Source organism: Mauremys reevesii, linkage group 6 (assembly GCF_016161935.1).
Source record: "Mauremys reevesii isolate NIE-2019 linkage group 6, ASM1616193v1, whole genome shotgun sequence".
Taxonomy (NCBI): domain Eukaryota; kingdom Metazoa; phylum Chordata; order Testudines; family Geoemydidae; genus Mauremys; species Mauremys reevesii.
Genome location: NC_052628.1, coordinates 123,822,572 through 123,843,787, shown reverse-complemented (window position 1 = coordinate 123,843,787; position 21,216 = coordinate 123,822,572). Strand labels below are relative to the sequence as shown.

General features: G+C 46.4%; 1 protein-coding gene across 4 annotated transcripts in view; it reads right to left on the bottom strand.

The window, feature by feature from the left end:
- Positions 1-21,216, bottom strand: part of NRG1 (neuregulin 1) — an 816,555-nt gene that overhangs the window by 433,937 nt on the left and 361,402 nt on the right. For all 4 annotated transcript variants that reach the window (XM_039543748.1, XM_039543746.1, XM_039543749.1 and 1 more), the window contains exon 2: positions 19,933-20,007. In XM_039543748.1, the coding sequence (XP_039399682.1) occupies positions 19,933-20,007 (75 nt within the window). The remainder of the gene's footprint in view (positions 1-19,932; positions 20,008-21,216) is intronic.

Sequence of the window (21,216 nt, the reverse complement as noted above, 5' to 3'; positions counted from 1 at the left end):
TTTCTCCACAGCAATACTATATAGTCCACACCTTGTAAACCAGGTTTCCGGGGAGAGATCAGAATTAGGGCCAGAACCATCTAGCTGCAGTGGAGACTGAAGCTGATAGCAAGAGGAACTTCAAGAATGCACCAAATATGGATCAGATTTTATAGAACTCAGGATATTTACATTTCCCATGAAACTATATCCCAGCCACAATCAACATAGATTGTGCATTTTAAACCAGTACTGTTACATCAAGGCATTTTAAAGGAGAGTCTTAGCAAGTATTGACTCTGTTGGGAAAGGATTACCTGAGTTCTGATAACTCACCAAGAGTGGTGGCTCATAACTCCATCTGGAAATAAGATAGGAGGATGGGCTTTTTGGGGAAAGAGGACCTAGGGTGTCGGTTGAGCAATCTTGAGGGAGGAACCTTTGGAGCATCCCATGCTGGGAAGAAGGTTTGAGTTGAACTTTATGGGTAAGATTTTCAAAAGTACTCAGCACTGGCACAACTCTGCTACCATTGAAGTGAATGGGTGCTTTACTATCTGACTTCAATGAGGGCAGGATTAGATCAATACTGAGCATTTCTGATAATCCCACCCTGTGTATCCTTGTCGTTGATTTCTTTGTTAATGGAACAAAATTCAAGAGATTTCAGTGCTAAGCATCACATAACAAGTATGCCTTCATTTTATTATTTCCCATTTTCAGTAACATTCAGGTGCTCGCAGCAAAGGCACGGTGGTCGCGGTGATTACTTCTTTAACATACTGAACAATATTATTTTACTCCCAGCTATGAGGTCATTTCTGCTTGTTTTCACAGAATGCCATCTATCAAGCATTGGTATAATTGTGATAATTGAAAGCATTAGGAAAAGCAAACTATGCATGATGCTAAATGTGTGCTGGAAATCTGACTCAGTACAAAATTACTGTATTGAAAAAAACAGATGTGTTTGCTCCAAACACAGCCCTGGCCACATTTATTTTGCCTACAGCAAACTTTTGTTCTCAACACAGAATCATAGAATATCAGAGTTGGAAGGGACCTCAGGAGGTCATCTAGTCCAACCCCCTGCTCAAAGCAGGACCAACCCCAACTAAATCATCCCAGCCAGGGCTTTGCCAAACTGGGCCTTAAAAACTTCTAAGGAAGGAGATTCCACCACCTCCCTAGGTAACCCATTCCAGTTCTTCACCACCCTCCTAGTGAAAGATTTTCTTAATATCCAGCCTAAACCTCCCCCACTGCAACTTGAGACCATTACTCCTTGTTCTGTCATCTGCTACCACTGAGAACAGTCTAGATCCATCCTCTTTGGAACCCCCTTTCAGGTAATTGAAAGCAGCTATCAAATCCCCCCTCTTTCTTCTCTTCTGCAGACTAAATAATCCCAGTTCCCTCAGCCGCTCCTCATAAATCATGTGCTCCAGCCCCCTAATCATTTTTGTTGCTCTCCGCTGGACTCTTCCCAATTTTTCCACATCCTTCTTGTAGTTTGGGGCCCAAAACTGGACACAGTACTCCAGATGAGGCCTCACCAATGTCGAATAGAGGGGAATGATCATGTCTCTCAGTCTGCTGGCAATGCTCCTACTTATACAGCCCAAAATGCCATTAGCCTTCTTGGCAACAAGGGCACACTGTTGACTCATATCCAGCTTCTCGTCCACTGTAACCCCCAGGTCCTTTTCTGCAGAACTGCTGCTTAGCCATTCGGTCCCTAGTCTGTAGCAGTGCATGGGATTCTTCCTTCCTAAGTGCAGGACTCTGCACTTGTCCTTGTTGAACCTCATCAGATTCCTTTTGGCCCAATCCTCTAATTTGTCTAGTTCCCTCTGTATCCTATCCCTACCCTCCAGCATATCTACCACTCTTCCCACTTTAGTGTCATCTGCAAACTTGCTGAGAGTGCAGTCCACGCCATCCTCCAGATCATTAATGTCAAGCATCTGTATGTATATTATGCTAGTCAGATTATACTTGGGTTTCCAGAAGGATGAAAAATGAGGCACAGCTCTGAGAAAGCTATGAATTTATGAACAGATGCAAATTGGTGCCTGCGGGGCAGGAACACACTGGGAACCTTTTGTATCAGAGAGGAAAATGAAACGCAACATGAATGGGATTAGTGAGCTCAGAAAAGATGCCTTGTTCAGGTGAAAATGTAACGGTTCACACAGATCAGAAGAAGATGTATAAATATAAACACAAGGCCTGATTTGCATCTATGAGCTGCCTTTGATTGTGGGGTTTTAGAGGAATTTGGCAGCTGACACTTGGCTTCTGCACCTGTTTGAGTAAGAGTTAGAGCCAGATGTGCTGTGATCTCCACTCTCTCAGGGTATGTCTTTGTTGCATAGTGTACCCAACTTATTTCCTAGGTTTGTCCCCTACCATTCACACAGAAAACCCACTGGCCCAGGCTTGGGGGTGCTTTCAGCCCAGGACAGCTTAGCCAGCTGGGGGCATGGGCTAGAGTCCAGTCTCCGCTTTCCCTCAGGCTGGAACCCACCCACTTTGCGGTGAGGATGAAGGCAAAACTGCTTAAGTGCTAACAGTCCTCCAATGCCCTTCCCACAATTCCCCCTGAAGGACAGACAAGTTCTCCCACAACTATCTGGGGAAGGATCCTGGAGCATCTCAGCACAAAGAGCCATAGGATATGCCCCCAGACACATGAGGGCACAGCAATGTGGCAAGGGCCTTCCAGTGGGGATGCTCACACCCAAGCTGGGCTAGCCCCACTGCTCAGAACCAGTGCCAGTTAATGGTGCAGTGAAGACATACTGCCAGAACGACAAGCAGGGTCAGACATCAGGGGCTGTGAGCCAGGGTCTCCTCTCACTCGTGTCTGTTTTATCCTGGAACAGCCTAATGAACTTCATTGGAGTTATTGACAGTTTATATTGGTGTGAGCAAGAGGGGACCCATGTTGTATCTTTGCCCTCGCCATCGGGAATGCCAGGGAGTGCTGCCATGGAGAGGCAGTGACTCCCCTGAGGTACCTGCATAGGGCAAAGGGGCTTTCTCTAGTTGACTGATAGATGGTGTGAATACCCCTTTTCCTAGAGACAGCAGAAGCAGCTGAGGGCTCTGAAATGGAGCTGTCAGATGGGAACCCTGGGGACCCAACTGGACAATCAGGAGCAGGATCGGGTCAAGAGAGCTACCTGGAGCCACTTGGCAGGAAGACAGTGGTGGTGGTGAGGTTGCAGTGCAAGATCTTTCAACCCTTCAGAAATTGCTCCCTGTTGCTAACGTCATCCCCCCTGTGAAGAGGTTTGCGAACATAGTTTAATGGGAGCATATAGTGCTAACGTTTTATACTGTCAGTCTGTGTTTGCCTCCATCAAAGTGGTTTAGGGTTAGTCTCATCTCAGTGATACTGTTGCAAACCTGAAGTAACTCCACTGATGTGCACAACTGCAGCGTTACTTGAGGTACGTTAAACAAAATGGAATTACTTTGCATTTACACAGTATAAGTGAGAGCAAAATCTGGTCCTTAAAGGAAATAAGAACAGGAGCAGAAAAGGGAATGTAACGCTGAGCGAGGTGGATAAGGTGATTTAGAGCAAGCTAGAGTGAAATAGGTGTGCAAGATTCAAGAGGCAGGTAAAAAAAAGGAAGGTGACAAAAGAAATGGTTATTCCTTTAGCTGTGATCTGTACAGACCACCTCTAAAATGAGAGGAAGGAGAGTCAGGTGAATAATTCAAATGCTTTCTCTACATCTGTTCTGGGAAGGCCTTATTTTGCATGTTATCACAAAATGGCTATCATACAAGTATTTGTAACAGAGTTCCATGTGGGGTCAGCAGATACACTGGCCGAGTATAACACCAATACAGCCTGATAGATAACTATACGAACATACCGAGTACAAACTGTTACTCACTTCAGCAGCAGGAGCAGATAACGGAAGACACATAAAATCTTCCATGAATAACAAAATCCTATTTGAAGCTTTTTTTAAAATAGATAGAGAGTCCATACTGCAAATGCATGAGGGGGGGGAAAAAACAGATTTTCATAGATTTTAAGACTAGAAGTACCATTATGATCATCTAGTCCAGGGGTAATCAGTTATTTTTTGTCAAGGTCCAAATTTCTTTGTCAAGATATAGTCAAAGTCCAGACTCCAGAGAAAATAGTACAAAAATAACAACAATAATGATAATAAGTAAATAAAACTATTTTGTGGTCTCGTGGTCTGGATTTGGCCGCAGGTCTGCCTATTAACTATCCCTGATCTAGTCTGACCTCCTGCATAATACGAGCCAGACAATTTCATCCAGTGATTCCTGCATGAACTCCATAACTTCTGTTTGAGATACAGCATCTCTTGTAGAAAAGCATCCAGTCTTGAATTAAAGACTGAGTGTGATGGAGAATCACCACATTGCTTGGGAAGTCTCAGGGATTTATTACCTTCATTTTGTGGCAGGCCTTGTGTCTCTCCGGATTGAAAATTATGTGGTAGGCAGGAAATCAGGTTGTCAGTAGTGACCAGGGGAGACTTGCTTCTTAGAGGAACCAGGGAGGAGAGAAAGCCTGTATCTGAGGGAGTCCAGAATGAACTGGGAGGGCATTCTCTAAATGGCGGTCCATGACAGGAGAAATCCAACTGAGCCCATCTTCAGAACTCAACATGAGGGCCACCATTCCACACAAGCCTTCCTCCAGGAACAAAGGCAATCGTGACAACCAGTGCAAATGGCAGAAAGAAGAGAAAAATATTTGTAAGAGGGAACCTTGAAAAAATTCACCAATGTAAAGGGGTTCAACAGTTCTCTGGAACTCCTCATTTTAAAAATGGGAAGAACCTATCAGTATTTATAAAGCACCAGTCACTAGGTCTTTGTTCTCTGTAATCTCTCTATTGTACGCTCATTATCCTGGGCCTTTGGGAACAGAGTAGCCTTGAGGACTAGACGGGTTTGCTGGATGTTCATTTATACCAGCCCTATCTAGTAAGGAGTCTGATTGTTGTTATTGCTTATACCGAGGGATATTGACACTGCTTAAGTCATGCACATTGTCACAAAGCATTTAAGCACAACTTTTTTTTATATGTAACACAAACAAGGTCAACTCAGTAAGAGTCTTATTTGTGTTCTGGGCTGTTTTGAAGCTGGGAAAAGGCTACCCCGGCACTCTGCAGGGAGAAATCTTGCAAGGCTTCTGCGTCATTTACCTGGCACCTGCGCTTGCTCACACAGATTTATGGCAATAGAGGTTCCACACCAAAGATCAGTTGCTGCTGCGTGTTTCAGCGGACTCCATTTCCATTACACTCCAAGGTGCTGAAACACCATTGGCACATTATTAGTTTTTCAGCTGAGTGGCACAATGAATTATTGGTCTTGTCAGCGTGATGAGAAAAAAGGAGATGGCACTTTGAAGTGAGGTGGCAAAGCGGGAGAGAACAGCACATTTTGAGCTGATGGAATTCCCAAGCAGAGAGTTCAGAAGATGTACTAAAATGCATGCACAGGTGTGAATACCAGGGATCACTAGTATTCTAAACCATTCTCATTTATTCCTCCTGATTTCAACTACTGTGTAAAAGAGAGGGGCTCAAATGACCTGAGGCAAATGGATTTAGGCACCTAAAGATGCAGACAGATGCCTAGTGGGATTTTCAAAAGAGCATAAGAAGGTTACGTTTCAATTAGAGTTAGGCGCCTAACTTTTCTAAAACCTGCATCTTTTCGCACCTAAATACCTTTTTGTATCTGGCCTCTGGGCGATATTTCCTGGGGGCTGTCTTTAATTTTTAAGAGGGCTTTCTTTTTTTCTCAGACTCATTTAAGGGTGAGATTTTCAAAAGGTGCATAAGGGATTTAGGAGCACAAGTCCTAAAGTTAGTGAGATTTGTGCTCCTAATTCATTATTCACTATTGAAAATCCAGCCTCCAGGTCCCAGATCAGCAAAGCACTAAGCATGTGCTTAAGTTGCCATTAAACTCAATGGGCGTTAGTACAGGTTTACGTGTTCCGCTGAATAGGAATGGATTTAAGCACATGCTCAAAGTTTAGCACACAAGTAAGTGCCCAAGCCTTTAAAGAGCAGGGTTTTCAAGTCCTGGCCTGAGTAGCTTGTTCATTTTCACACACCAGTCTCCCATTTCTCATTATCATCTGAACTTGTGCATGGCACAGCCAGCACCAGTGATGTGTAAGGGACACAGAACCCTTCCACTGAGAGAGGGCCCTCCCACTTCTCCCTCCCCTGGTCTCTGGTGGCTGCTGACACATGGGATCTCCTGGGACCTCATAGGTGTGACTGGCAGAGGAGACACCAGTAAGTCTCCTTTCTCTGGGAGGAAACGCCAGGGTAGAGAGACGCTCCACCTGAGTAAAGGTGAGTGCATTTGGCATGCTCAGCATGCATCCAGAGAGAAGCCAGCCTGCTCCTCCTCATAGAGATCCCCAGAATAGGGGCAGGAGAAGAGGCTGCAGGTACTAGCCAGATGGGGGAGGTGGGAGATGTGAAGAGGAACAGCTGAGTTACACCTCTTGCCCTGCAAACAGCGGCCCCTGTAGTGAGTTGGGAAGGGACTGAGCAGTCTGCTTTCCTATTCATCCCTGCCTCACTGCAAGGATCAGTTGCTGCTGAAGCTGGGACAGAACTAAACTGCCCGCAGCCCACTGAGGCTCTAGCCTTGAGGCGAAAACCCTCCAAAGGACTGTGCCAGCAGGTGCAGCTAGCTGATGGCCTGCGGAAGCAGTGCAATGGAGTTCTGCGTCCCTTTGAGATCCCACCGTAACGAAGAACTGTCTGACACACAGTACTGCCAACCTCCAGGGTTCAAAAATCATGAGATTGACTTAAATATCACGAGAGCTTTAAAATGAGACATTTGGGGCTGTTTTGATTTGTCACCTGATGGTAGGCCTGATTCCACTCTCACTTACACCAGCATAGCCCCATGGGCTTCAGTGGACTTAGTCGTGCTCTACAGCAGTGCGAGTGAGAGGACACTCAGGTCTGTTCTCCATGGGTGTGTCCCTAGAGTGGCTCTGGTGTCAGGATCCTTGCTTTGTCCAGAGGATGCTCAGGCCAGTAGCATAGAATCCACCACCCCTCCTTTGAGACAGTTGTGCAGTGAGAAGACTGAAGCTACACAATGACACTGATGGATACATGGAGGCCATCACCGTGACTGCTAAGAATCCTCTTTTTTCTCTTCTTTTTCCGCACAGGAAAACTGCATGATAAACTGCCTGCATCAAGATCCAAGACAAAGTCTTCATCCATAGCTCAATGGCATTAAAGGCTGTGGTTGCTCTGTTTACCCTTAGGGGAGCTTTCCCTTTTATACCAATGACCAATTCACTTATTAGAACCCCAGCTAATAAAACTCCTTGGCCGCTCAGGCTAACTAACCGAAAGCACAATCAGACGTTAGCCCGGGAGAGAGTCGTTACCACAGGCTCTGAGCAGCCCCAGCACTGATCTGCATCGTGATAATGGGAAAGAGGAGGACAAAGCAATTTGCCTCATTTTCATTCCCAGCGCAGAACGCAGGCTTCCATGAACAGTACATGACCTGTCCTTTCTGTTATTTCACCAGATACAACATACTGCTTCATGAGCTAGTAATTTAATAGCTCTGAATATTGCTCTCATTTTCATGCCTGTTGAGCCTACATTACATATTGGATATAGATAATTGTCTACATTGATTAATTCCTGTTGCTCTCAGTGCTAGTTGTCATCAGAGGTGTTTCTCTCCCCTTTTGTGCTCAGGTTGCGGATGCAATAATTCAACCATGTAACTGAGGTGTCATATCGTAAGCCAACCTTTCCTCTCCATGCTCATTTCCCAATACTTGGGAAACATTAGCATTCAGCTAGGATGCAAGGGGGGAAATGCATGACTGCTAATTTAAAAGGACAATACCTGTCCATGCCACATTCAGATAGAGCTGCACCAGCATCACTGGGACAGAACTTTTCTGCTACATTTTTCAATCATTTTAATGTTTTACTCTTAATTTCTTCTGTAATTAAAACTTTTGTGTGAAAGTGGGAGCAAGCAAAAAGCTTCCTTCTTTGACTCTTCTAGCAAAGGCTGGGCAGGGTAGGGAGTTGTGGCAAATCATCTGGTTTGAAATGAGGCAATTTCAATTTCAAGCCTAAATCCATTGTAGAGAAATTATATTTGGTGTCTGCAAAGAAAGGGTAGCAACTAATTTATAGTCCAGGAGAGTACTTATGTGAAATCTCTACAAAAATACTGGCCATTCAGAATCAGGGCAGTGATTCAAAGCCACCTATTTTGGTTAGCTTGAAAGGGGTTTAAAATCACTTATTCAGAATGTCAAAGCCGTATTATTGCAGAGATTTCACCTAATTGCTCAGCTGCTGCTCTTGGATCCAATATATTGTGTGTATCAGTCAAAGGGCTTGTCTATGCTGGAAATTTTTCCAGTTACATTGGTATAACTCCCCATGTGGACACACTTATTCTGGAATAAGAGTGCCCTTTTTGGCTCCATTTAAGCTGCTTCCAAAGGGACAAACTACACTGGAAAAAGGTGTTCTCATAATGCTGGAATAAGAGTGTCCCCACTGGGAGTGACACCAGTATAAGCACTTTAAATTCATACCCTACTTTATACTGGTATATTCTTCCCCTGTAGATAAATCCACCAACACTCCTCTAACACAACCTCTTCCGACTCATTCTTAAATGCCACTCTTCTGTCCACTGTTAAGGACTCTGTGAAGGAGACTGTTTGGACTGGAATTTGACAAGTACATGCAAAACCCCAGTTTCCATTTCTTGGTCTCTCTGTACAAATAACTGTTGGCTTTGGTCTCCACCTTATATGTTTAATGGAGGACAAGGTGGTGGTAGGCATTTCACAATGTTCACCCACATATCACTGCTAGTTCTCTCAGGTTAGCAGTTAGTCTGGTGTGTTTCTCTATGGAGTTGAACATGGATGTTATGCTTCTGCAAGTCCTTATGAGCAAATATACCTCTGTGGACAGTAGGTTTGCCATAGCTTACTCTTTTACTGCAAATATAGAGAATAATATTGGACATTACTACTGTGAAAATATTGAAACAGGTCCACAATACACATCTTGATTATTGGCTTTGCTTCAGACTCAGAAATATTTCTGTTCTGTTTTTTCAGCATTATTTATTATTATATTCAAGTTCTGAGTACATTGAGCACAACATACTTTGTGAATTTCACAAAGAAATCGTATATCCTGACTCATAACCTATGAATGAGTATAATCAATAAATCAGTATAATCAACCGCAGCTGGATATTTGACAGTCACTGCCAAAATCAGGGTGGAGAAGGAGTAAAACGGTATATAGGAATTGCCAGACTGGATCAAACCCAAAGTCCATATAGTCCAATCTTCTCTCTCTGATACGCTCCAAAGCAAGGTGTAAGAACCTTTCAGTAGGCAGACAATCTACCCTGAATATTATGTGTCATACTGATCTCTAATAGCTAGAGACTGATTTAAGCTCTGAAACACTAGGTTTCATATCACTTCCAAAACCATCATAATACATTTTGACATTTGGATATTCTTGCTATCCATAAAAATATCCAATCCCTCTTTAAATCTTGCTAAATTCCTGGCCTCAAAAACTTCATGTGACAAGGAGTTTAACAGCCTAATTACACATTGTGTGAAAAAGGATTGCCATTTATCAGTTTTGAATTCACCACTTTTCAGTTTCACTGAACATCTCTTTATTCCTGTGTTTTGAGACAGGGCAAACAGAAGCTCCTGATCTACCTCTCTATTTATTATTTTATATACTTTTATCATGTCCCTTCTTATTCATTTTATTTGCAAAAGAAGCAATGAGACACAAGAATATTGATTTCTAAAAAGATGACCCTGAAACTCAAACACAACTGGAAAAGCAGGGGATGCTTTAACTTCCTACAAACAATTGGTACTTCCATAAATCATATCATTCCACCTTCCTTTGTTTAATTTATGAATTATGGTTAATACAAGAACATTAACACTCTGCATTGTTTCTATTCTCCTGGGGGCTGGTGTACATCAGCAACTGTGGCAATGAAGCAATGTCAATTTACACCAGTTGAGGATCTGGCTTCCTGGAGTAAAACATCAGGTGACATATCCGTGTCTAGCTCGAGAGTCCATCTCAAAGTCTTATTTGCATAGCAGACCTGGATTTGCTTTTGGAGTGTTGACAATTATTTTGCTCACTGTGACAGGCAAATATCCACAGTTCCCCAGTTCTGACAGAACAAGGAGTAATGGTCTCAAGTTGCAGAGGGGGAGGTTTAGGTTGGATATTAGGAAAAACTTTTTCACTAGTAGGGTGGTGAAGCACTGGAATGGGTTACCTAGGGAGGTAGTGGAATCTCCTTCCTTAGAGGTTTTTAAGGTCAGGCTTGACAAAGCCCTGGCTGGGATGATTTAGTTGGGGGTTGGTCCTGCTTTGAGCAAGGGGGGGTTGGACTAGATGACCTCCTGAGGTCCCTTCCAACCCTGAGATTCTATGATTCTATGATTTGTCTCAATCGTCAAGACTGTGCAGGCACATTCACAGGAGAGGATGTGAATCTTTGCATTAACCAGGAACAGTAGCAGTAGAGTAGGATCAGCATAAGTGGAATGTGTGGAGGCAACATGCCAGGCTACCCCTTGGAAAACACCCAGATGCAGCCACTATGGGCTGACACAAGCTGCTTTTCTTTTGCAGCATAATACTGTGCAAATCATTATTGCTCAACTGAAGTCAATGGCATTATGACAATCAACACCAGCTGAGGATCTGGGCCTTAGCACTATATTAACCCTTGCACAAAGCTTTTATAGGTTAATCATGGAGGTGAATCCTCTTCCTGTCTACATTCAAGGGCTACTAAAGTTAAAGAAGTGAGCAAGTGGATTAAGCTGAGATATGCAAGTTGGAACATAAGAACACAGACTGGAAGAAGCTTGGAGCTGTGTGAGGTCTCAGGGGGCTCCGGGTCTTCGGCGGCAATTCGGCGGCGGGGGGTCCTTCTGCTCCGGGACCCGCCGCCGAAGTGCTGGGTCTTTGGCGGCAATTCGGCGGTGGGGGTCCCCCGCTGCCGAAGACCCCAGGCCCCCTGAATCCTCTGGGCAGCCCTGCAAGAGACAAAATAGAAAGTTAAAACGCTAAATGTTGTAAAGCTAAAACGCTGGTGGAGGGCTACAAAATCCTGAAATGGTGTCAGAGTTATTCTGGAGGAAACCATGAAGAGGCACATGACAGAGATTACCAGAAGGTCAGCTAACAGATGCGTGAGTGTTGGAACGAGGTCACTATCCATACAGTAAGTGGATATGCACTACAGTTAGGGGACTATGAAAAGGTAAAAGAGGAGTTTTTCACTGGGTCATTGTGCTTTACTGGAAACATGCCACCCAATGAGAAGACAATTCTTCAGCAGAGATCTAACTGCACATGTTAGCACTGAGAAGGCTGTGTCTGGTATTCCATGGAGGGCAAGACACTGGAACCAGAAACTCTGAGCGGGAAACAGTCCCACAGACTTGTCTGGCATGGGACAAGGTGATTGCAAACACAAACTTTCAGAAGAGGGAAAGTCACCTCACAGCCAGTGGAAGACAAAAGTCCCAAACTGATTTATTTTTAAGAAGAAGTGATCAGTCACAAATAATCAATTGTAAAGTGGATTGTGAACCAGCACAGACTTTTTCTTATGGACTTCGGAATGCAGAGACCTTGGAAGCATTGAAGCTCTGGACACTGCAAAAGCCTAACCGATGGAAACTTAAAGGAATAAAACTTATGGGAATAAAAAAAAGATCTTTAAACAAAACATAACGCAGAAACGTCTTGACTACACACAGGGATGTATGGAGGATAATTGGTGCCATCTAAAATTAATGCTGCTGGAAAAGGTAAATGAAGTCCGAGGAGTGATGAAAACAGTGCTGAAAAAGATAAGAATGGAAATTTGACAGTGGAATCCTCAAATTAAAGACTCTGTTGAGAAGCAAAAGGTCATCTTTAAAAAATGGCAGGCCAGTGGCTTGAACAGTGATAAGAGAGTGTACATGGATTCAAAAAAGGAAGTGAAGTATTACAGTGAAGAGCAACTCATTATACATTTTAATCTTCAAATCAGTACAAAGCACTACCTTGGAATTTTTCCATCCATTTTACACGCTGACAAAAATTTCAGGTTGCCACAAATATCAGGGCATCCTGAGGTACAAGTTAGTGCCACAGAGCATTCAGAAAGACATAAGTTTAAAAGTTTTGCAGTAATAAACATCAGCTTTCAGTAGCCCACTGCTAACTTGTAACACAACTAAGTTATCATATGTTCTAGTAGTTCACTAGACTTCTTTCTACAGATCTTGTATCAAAGCTAATAACCTTTTGCTGGTTGCAGCTTAAATTTACTATGTCCTGGGTTGCCCATTAGTTTGCCATTTGAATCTGATAGGTCATAAATAACCAGCAATGTCAGAGCTACCAGTAGGGAAACACCATCAATTCTATTATAGTAATTCATTCTGCCCGTTTAGGATCTGCTCCAAAGCACATTAAAACCAATAGGAGTGTTTCCACAAACTTGGAGTTTGGATAAGGACCTTAGTGAACTGAATACAACAGCCAAGGACCCCAGAATGATGGGTAATACTTAGGAAATCTGCATACACAGAGGAAATGTATGCTGAACCTTCTATCAGATTAAACACCAGTCACAACAAACAGATACAAAACAGTGCTCAAAGAAGGGACTCAAACATCCATCAAAGCCAAACAGATTCAGCCTTTGACAACATACAAAAAGAGACCAATAAAAACCACGTCACAAGTCATCATGTACTAACACAACATGCCTTCTTCCCATTAAAAGGACCCAGCCTTACCACACACTCTAGCAGCAAAGGGTGGCTGGCATTAAGCCCTCAGAGAACATCTGCTTCCTTACAGAACATGCAGCAAAGTGAGGTTAGTGCTTGTGAAAACTTTAGCTGGACAGACATGGGACCTAAATGCTCATATCACCCATAGTACAGGAACAAGGCAGGCAGTGCAAGTTTCATCCAGTTCTTACCCATGTTCCTCAGTGATGACCTCTGTAAGAGGGTAGTTCAGTCTCCATGCCGCTGAGACAACGCACCAAAGTGTCGATCAGTGTCAGCAGGGGCAGCTCCAGGCACCAGTGCAGCAAGTGCGTGCCTGGGGCGGCAAGCCGTGGGGGGTGGCCTCAGGGCCGCCCGGGGGAGGGGGGGGTTTTCAGGGCCCCTGGAGCGGGGTCCTTCACTCACTCTGGGGGCCCCAGAAAACTCTTGCAGGCCCCGGGCCCCCGGAGCTTCTTCCGCTCCAGGTCTTCGGCGGCAATTCGGTGGCGGGGAGCCCTTGCTGCCGAAGACCCCAGACCCCCTGAATCCTCTGGGCGGCCCTGGGAGGCCTGCCAGTTGCTGTGAGGGTGGCAGTCAGACAGCCTTCAGTGGCATGCCTGTGGGAGGTCCGCCAGTCCTGCGCCGCCGAATCCGCGTGACCAGCGGACCGCCCGCAGGCCGCCTGACTGCCGTGCTTGAGGTGACAAAAAACATAGAGCCGCCCCTGAGTGTCAGCTCAAGGTTTGTGGGGGATTAAACTTTATTTGCTCTTTTTAATACTTTGGAGCCACCCTTCAGTCCTTGTTTCTTCACTTCCTGGCTGCTCTGAGCATGTAGCAGATTTGATTCTGATTTAATACACAATATTTCACCATACTCTTTTCTTTTATAACTCTGTAACCCATGTGCCTAATAGGGAGATATCTCTTTAAGAGACCAGTTGGGGGGACGTAGAAGTGAGTGGTGTCTGGGTCATTGTTGCTAGGTAGATTAAGCATTCCACATCCAGAAGCTTCTGGAATTGGGTGTGGTAGCTTTGGCTACATTCCCGTACAGGGATGGGCAAATTTTTTGGCCCAAGGGCCACATCTGGGTGGGGAAATTGCATGCAGGGCCATGAATGTAGGGCTGGGGCTGGGGGTTGGGGTGTGGGAGGGAGTGTGGGTAGCGGGAAGGGGCTCAGGGCAGGGAGTTGGGGGCTCATGGCAGGAGGTTGGAGTGCAGGAAGGGTTGTGGGGTGCGGCAGGGGGCTCAGGGCAGGGGGTTGGGGTGCAGGGGGGCGTGGGGTGTGGCAGGGAGCTCAGGGCAGGGAATTGAGGTGCACAAGGGATACAGGGTGTGGCAGGGGGTCGAGGCAGGGAGTTAAGGTGCAGGAGGGGTATAGCGGGGGCTGAGGGCAGGGGGTTGGGGGGGAGGACGGGTGCAGCAGGGGGCTGAGGGCAGGGGTTTGGTGTGCAAGAGGGCTGTGGTGGGGGATTGGGAGCTCAGGGCAGGGGTTTGAGGTGCAGGAGGGGTGCAGGGTGCAGCAGGGGGCTCAGGGCAGGGCTTGAGGTGCGCGAGGGCTGTGGGGTGCAGCAAGGGGCTCAGGGCAAGGAGTTGGGGGCTCAGGGCAGGGGGTGAGATGCAGGCGGGGTGTGGGGGGGGCTAAGGGCAGGAGGTTGGGGTGCAGGGTGCGGCAGGGGCTCAGGGAAGGGGTTGGGGTGCAGGAGGGGTGTGGCGGGGCTGAGGGCAGAGGGTTGGGGGCTCAGGGCAGGGGTTGGGATGCAGGGGTGCAGCAGGGGCTAGGGCAGGGGGTTGGGATGCAGGGGGGGTGCAGCAGGGGGCTCAGGGCAGGGGCTTGGGGGCTCAGAGCAAGGGGTTGAGGTGCATGAGGGGTGCGGGGTGCAGCAGGGTCTCAGGGCAGGGGAGTTGGGTGCAGGAGGGGTGCAGCAGGGGGCTAAGGGCAGGGGGTTGAGGGCTCATGGCAGGGGTTGGGGTGCGGCAGGGTCTCAGGGCAGGAGGTTGGGGTGCAGGAGCAGCTCTGGGTTGGCAGCGGCGCACAGCAGGGCTCAGACAGGCTCCCTGCCTGCCCTGGCCCCGTGCCTCTCCTGGAAGCGGCCAGCGCCATGTCCCTGCAACCCCTGGGGGAGGGGGGACAGAGGGCTCTGCACACTGCCATCACCTGCGGGTACCTTCCCCAAAGCTTCCATTGGCTTTGGTTCCCCGTTCCCGACCAATGGGAGCTGCGGGGGGTGGTGCCTGCAGGCAAGGGCAGCACACGGAGCCCCCTCCCCCAAGGGACATGGTGCCAGCCACTTCCGGGAGCAGTGCAGGGTCAGGGCAGGCAGGGAGCCTGCCTTAGCCCCACAGCACCACGGTTCCAGGGCCGCCCAGAGGATTCAGGGGGCCTGGGGTCTTTGGCGGCGAGTCCCGAGGCAGAAGGACCCCCCGCCACGGGTCTTCGGAGCACTTCGGCAGTGGGTCCCGGAGCGGAAGGACCCCCCGCCACCGAATCGGCGCTGAAGACCTGGAGTGAGTGAAGGACCCCACTCCAGGGGCCCCGAAAAACTCTCGTGGGGGCCCCTGCGGGGTCTGGGGCAAATTGCCCCACTTACCCCCCCCCCCCCCACTCCGGGCATCCCTGCACGGGGCTGGCAATCCCGTGGGCCGGATCCAAAGCCCTGATGGGCTGGATCCGGCCTGCAGGCCATAGTTTGCCCACCCCTGCTGCAGTAGGTTCCCTGTTGCTGGGGTCAGACTCCATGAGGGGGAGCAGTCTGGGCAGCTGCTTTGCAGAAGGCCATGTACCCTGTGTGAGTTGGGAGAAGCTGAGCCCAGGAGCAGGAAGCAGGCTGCTGCCCCTAACGCTAAAGCATTTTGCAGCAGGTTAGTGATATTGCTAACCCTCTATCAGGGAAGCCCGGGCAATGCTAATTATAGCCAGGGGAAATTGGGAGGGAAAAATAACTTCTATTTTAATTGTATGTTTTGAATGTTGTTTTGATTTTAGCCAAACTGTTCCAGTTAAATTGTCTCAACTAGTCTGAGTCACCAACTTTTCTTTAAATGTAGTAATGGGGAAAGAGTCATTTCTACTTTGCTAGTCTCAGTTTTGTCTTTTCTTGTAACAGGATTTTCTTAAATCAAGACACGTAACTGAGTGGTGGGTTAATCAGTCAGCTGACTGGCTAGCAGGGATTTCAGCAGAGGAACAGGCTGCCTGGGTTCCAGCTGACAATTCCTACAAGCAATGGAGGGAAGATGTTGTTTTAGACTCAGCAGACTGTCTAAATTTGGTGATCAAAGACACTAACTAAAGACTTAGGTGAACAAAACCTAAGCTTTTGGGAACTTTCAGTTTCTTCTAGCTGTATTTCTGTGGGGACTGAACTGTTCAGATTTTAATTTGTTTTCTTTATTTCTGTTTATGTATAACTGTGAAGGTAATGTCTGTGGATGGTAAAATAGCCATGTCATGCTGTAAAAATTAGATTGTTTCTTTATCATAAGATTTTATAAAGTTACTTAATTAAATTCATTTCGTTAGTTCCTTTTGGGACTTGAATGTGGAGAGGTTGACCCTGTCCAATCCTTGATGAAAATCCTTAGAGACTGAACGCTGGGTCTCCAGCTACTTTCTATGGGAGTTGGGGGGTTTTTAAGACCCTGGAGATGGGAAATGAAGTGAACTCTAGCCCACATAAAGGTTACAGCTCCTCACCTCTGCACAATGGTAGAAGATGCCACCATTGGGGTTTTTTTGGAAGACAATTGATTTACAAAGAGGAAAGATGATCTTGTGATTAAGGCACTGGACTGGGTATCAGGCTAAGTTCAATTCCGAGCTCTGCTACAACCCTCTGGTGTGACCTCTTGTCAGTCTTGTGATCTCACCGGGTAGATCTACACAGCAAACAACGCTCCCACAGGGTGGCAAGGTTCAGAGCCGAGGCCAACTGACTTGGGTTCAGCCCAGGCTCTGAGGCTCTCCCCAGTCGCTGGGTCTCAGAGCCCAGGCTCCAGCCCAAGGGGGAACAGCTACACTGCTGTTTTTAGCTCCAGAGGGTGAGCCCAAGTCAGTTGATCTGGGCTCTGAGACTTGCTGCTGCGGGTTTTTTTTCCTGTGTAGACATACCCTCAGCTCCTCATCTGTGGTCTGGGGATAACAACCCTTCCTTTCTCCCACCTTTTGTCCTATCTGTTTAGACTGTAAGCTCTTTGGGGCAGAGACTGTCTCTCAGTATGCATCTGTACAATGCAATGGAGCCCTGATCTCAGTTGCAGGCTGCAGGCACTTCTGCAATACAAACACTAATAACTTTTGGCGGTACTGTCTGGTGGTCTCCTCCCTGTCTCCAGATCTGTTGTGTTTAATACATTAGCTGGCAGATGGGAGTGTCTGCTCGGGAGAAGACAAGGTCTTGAATATATCCAAGGTCTGGCAAACCAGGACTGAAGGGCATTGCCAGCTGTATTGAAAGGCCTGCACAGTAGCTGCCTGCATTACTACATGGCTTTAGCCAGTGCAGTTATCACCTGGATTTCACAAGCACCACACTCACATAATACCAACCAGCCTCAATCTGTTTTTCTTTTGAATGAGGCAGCATACATTTTGGAACAGACATAATACAACCAATAACAATTCATAGGGCTTTCAAACCTCATCACAGGACTTGTTACAATCGGATTAAGAGCAGTAACTTCTGAGTCAAAAATGTAAAGTTGTGCAGTGAGACAAAGCAAGACAGAGAGGAACTATGGCAATGGGACTTAAAAAAAGGCAAAACACATGCAAGACACAGAGTGGCTGAGGGACACTCAGAGACAAACAGTGGCTTTTAATTACAAAATTAATTGTTCTCCAGGGCACCCTCACAAGTGATAATACAATCATCAAGTTTTTTTTCTTTTTTAAATAGGAGCCAGTAACTCATAGACCCAAAGACTTTAAGGTCAGAGGGACTATCAATGATCATCGGGTCTGACCTCCTGCACAGGGCAGGCCACCCACTCCTGTAAGAGACCCCTAAACACTATGCTGAATGTCATACATACTCATTGCAGAATATATGCATCATATCCAGTTTACCTCATGACATGCTCAGGGTCAGCAAAAGCCCTAAATCCCCAGGTGTCCTGTACAGATACTCTAGGGGCACCATTCAGTTTTAAAATTCATTTCCCTGTGGTACAAACATAGACCCAGCTTCTGCAAATGCATGTGAATAACTTTACATATGAGTAGCCTCATTGAATTCAAGGTTCACCTCCATATACTGCAGGATTAGGGCTAGGGCTGCCGAAACAGCTGGTTTGATTATCCAGGATATTGACATTTGTGAACAACAATTGACACAGGCATATCACAGATTACAGGTACTGTGGAACTTGAGCAAACGAACATAGAACAATTTACAGGGGAAAAACCAGCACAAAACTCTCAGAGCATGGAAGAACCAGCTAAATATGGCAAGAAAACAAACAATTCTCATTTTTACAGTCAAAGAGCAGTGAGCTATTGGTTTTGTGCTGTAACTCTCCCATTGTTCACCGTGCAGTATAATATGATAACATTTCAGTTTAGGCCATTATAACATTATTGCAGTTTTATTTATGGTTCATGAGCAAGAATTTAACAAACATCACTCTAGTAAACTATGTCCATAATGCACTAAGTGTGCAGTATCTAACACATGGAAAATATTAGAACCATACCGAGGACAACAGAGTTTCCTTTCGTAAAAGAGAGGCAACCCCATCACTAAGGCTGTATTTTTCCTCGGCCTTAGAGGGGAACATTAGATTTTCATAAACACACAGTGCAATAGGCAGTATAAGGTGCTAAAGATTATATTGTACCTTTGGTGAGTCCTCAACTGGTGACAGGCTGAGGTCAGGGATCTCTCCCTTTCTGCCATGGGAGGGACCATTTCACAACGGAGAGCTAGGATTCCAGGTTTTCTGATGGCTAGCTTAGCCATAGCATATTCTTGACATCACTTCCATCACCTTGGAATGTGGCTCAAGTCTCTGATGCCTACATGCCCCAAATCCACTCACTACTCGCCACCTGTCATGCCCCCTTCCCCAGTTCACTCGATACTGCCCACCCCTACTGCTGCTCTGTGGGCTCCTTCAATCTGTGCATGTGCACACTTCAACTAGGCTATCTCCCCAGTCTCTCCACTCCATCCCATTCTCTCCTCGCCCTTCTCCTCCTTCAATCTGCTAACTCCTTCCATCTCCAACCCCAGCCCAATCCACCTCCCGAACGAAGCTGGGGCGGGGGCCTCAGTGGCATCCCCAGCCAGGAAGGGAGCCAGCAGAAGTCTGTTGCTTGCTTCTCTATGGGGAACAGCTGTTTCTCCCCTGGACCTTGTAGAAGGGTCATGCATTCTTATCTTTCCCTCCCACAGCTGTGAGGGTTCTTTCCCCACTGCCAGGGCAGGGAAGAGGGCTGTTCAAACCCAGGATCCTGAGTGACTGGGGGGGAGTTACAGCTGAAGGGTCAATGCTCCCTTTCCCTCCCATGCTGGGGAGCACAGGGAGGGGTGGAGGAGAGGCTAAGGCTGACAGCAGCTGAATTGCCGCAAGCCTGCAGGCAGGATCTCTGCTGCTCTAAGAATAGATCAGGCAGAGCTAATGTAACATAGATCAATGCTGCTGCTCAGCACCAAACTAGGATGGGCATCAGTCCACTGGAGCTTGCCAGGGAACAAGCAAATGACTGCTTGCCTGATAGCTCAGTCTGTGTCTAGCTTCTGGCCTCTGGTTTCCTGGGCTTGTTTACGTCATTAATATGCCTATGTCCAGCACTGCAATAAGTTTCTCTGAAATGCAGTGAATTCCTACAACACATTTTGTTAGTGACATTCCCTGCTACTGGCTCTTGGGTCAGATCTCCCATGGCTCCCTGCAATGGATCTTGCTTTGGGGGGGGAATCAGGGGAGGGTCAGAAACTCTAAAGATGGCCCAGGCAGAGCCCAGCTATATCCCCAGTCCTCAGTCCAGTTACTGCACATTCCATGTCCACAAAGCCACATCTTTAAAACGGTTCCTTGATTTTAAATCCACTCACTGTTGTAGCTGCTGTTGTTGTTAGTCTCTGTCGGTGCCAGGCTGTGCTGAACTGGCCCTTCAGAAGTGGCCCTTCCTGACAGTAAATGGGAGAAGAGAGGGGAGGTGGGGAGGGGGAAAGAAAGAGAAGGGAAGGGGATATTTAGATAATCTCACTGACCAAACAGCAAACACTTCAACAGTTTAATGCTATTTGCATGCCAGTTTGTACTGTAATACCCTACCCTGCCCTCCCATGCACCTACTGTAGACAATAGCAATGGAGATGTAGGGCTGCCTGAAGTCCAGCCAAAGAGGACCATTAGCCCTTGCTAAGCCTCAGTCCCCTGGAAATGCTTTGCAGTGTACTGAGATCATTACGCCCATGACGAAAGAAGGTAATGGGCTGTCCCTTTTTTACACAAGCCAAGCAGTTCCAACAGGCATGTCCCGGGCATTTCCAGAGAATGAACGTTCTGTATATTGCCCTATCAGCATGCTTGGATCATCTTTCAACATTCCATTCAACAGCCCTTAAAAATGTACGCCAGGTGCTGCATATTCAAAGTGAACAAATCGTCTTACAAACTGATACAAGAGGCGACAAAAAATATTGGCAGCATTTCTCTGGACAAATAATAAGCACGGTCTTTCCTCAGGAAGGAATCCCCAAACTCCTTTTTTGTGTTACGAATATGTTTGATTTATGTTGCTGAAACCTTTGTCATCTACGGAGTCTGCTTTTCTTTCACAAACCGTACTTGCTACATAATCTTGTAAGGAATACGCCTGTGCAAGATTTACAGATAGGTGCTTTAGAATCCTTTAATGTAATTACTCCCAAAGATACTACTTTTTAAAACAAAGAGACAAAATGGCAATTCACAGGACCTTAAAGCCTGCTGAGTTGAGAGCACTGCACATTTTAATTTTGGAGATGATACTTACCATGCTTAGGATCCATTACTCATCTCACAGCCTGATTGTCTTCTTGCTTATTACACCAGTGTAAATGAGGAATAGCTCCACTGTTCTCAGTTGAGTTACACTTATGTAGAGGAGTGTAGGATCAGGCCCCAAGGCTATAAAATTAGCAGCTACTGTGGACACGCGCACACACATACATAGTAGCTATTTTTTCCGAACTGTGGAATGATGAGTTTGGCATTAGTTCCTTAGTCTGCATCTGAGTTTGGGAGATTTCCTGGTATGCAGTCCTGGTAATGAACACAGTCAAGCTTACTCTGTAAAGAGGAACCATCTCTTTTTTAAGTGTTGGTTTCTCTTTAAATGCTCTCCCTTTCCC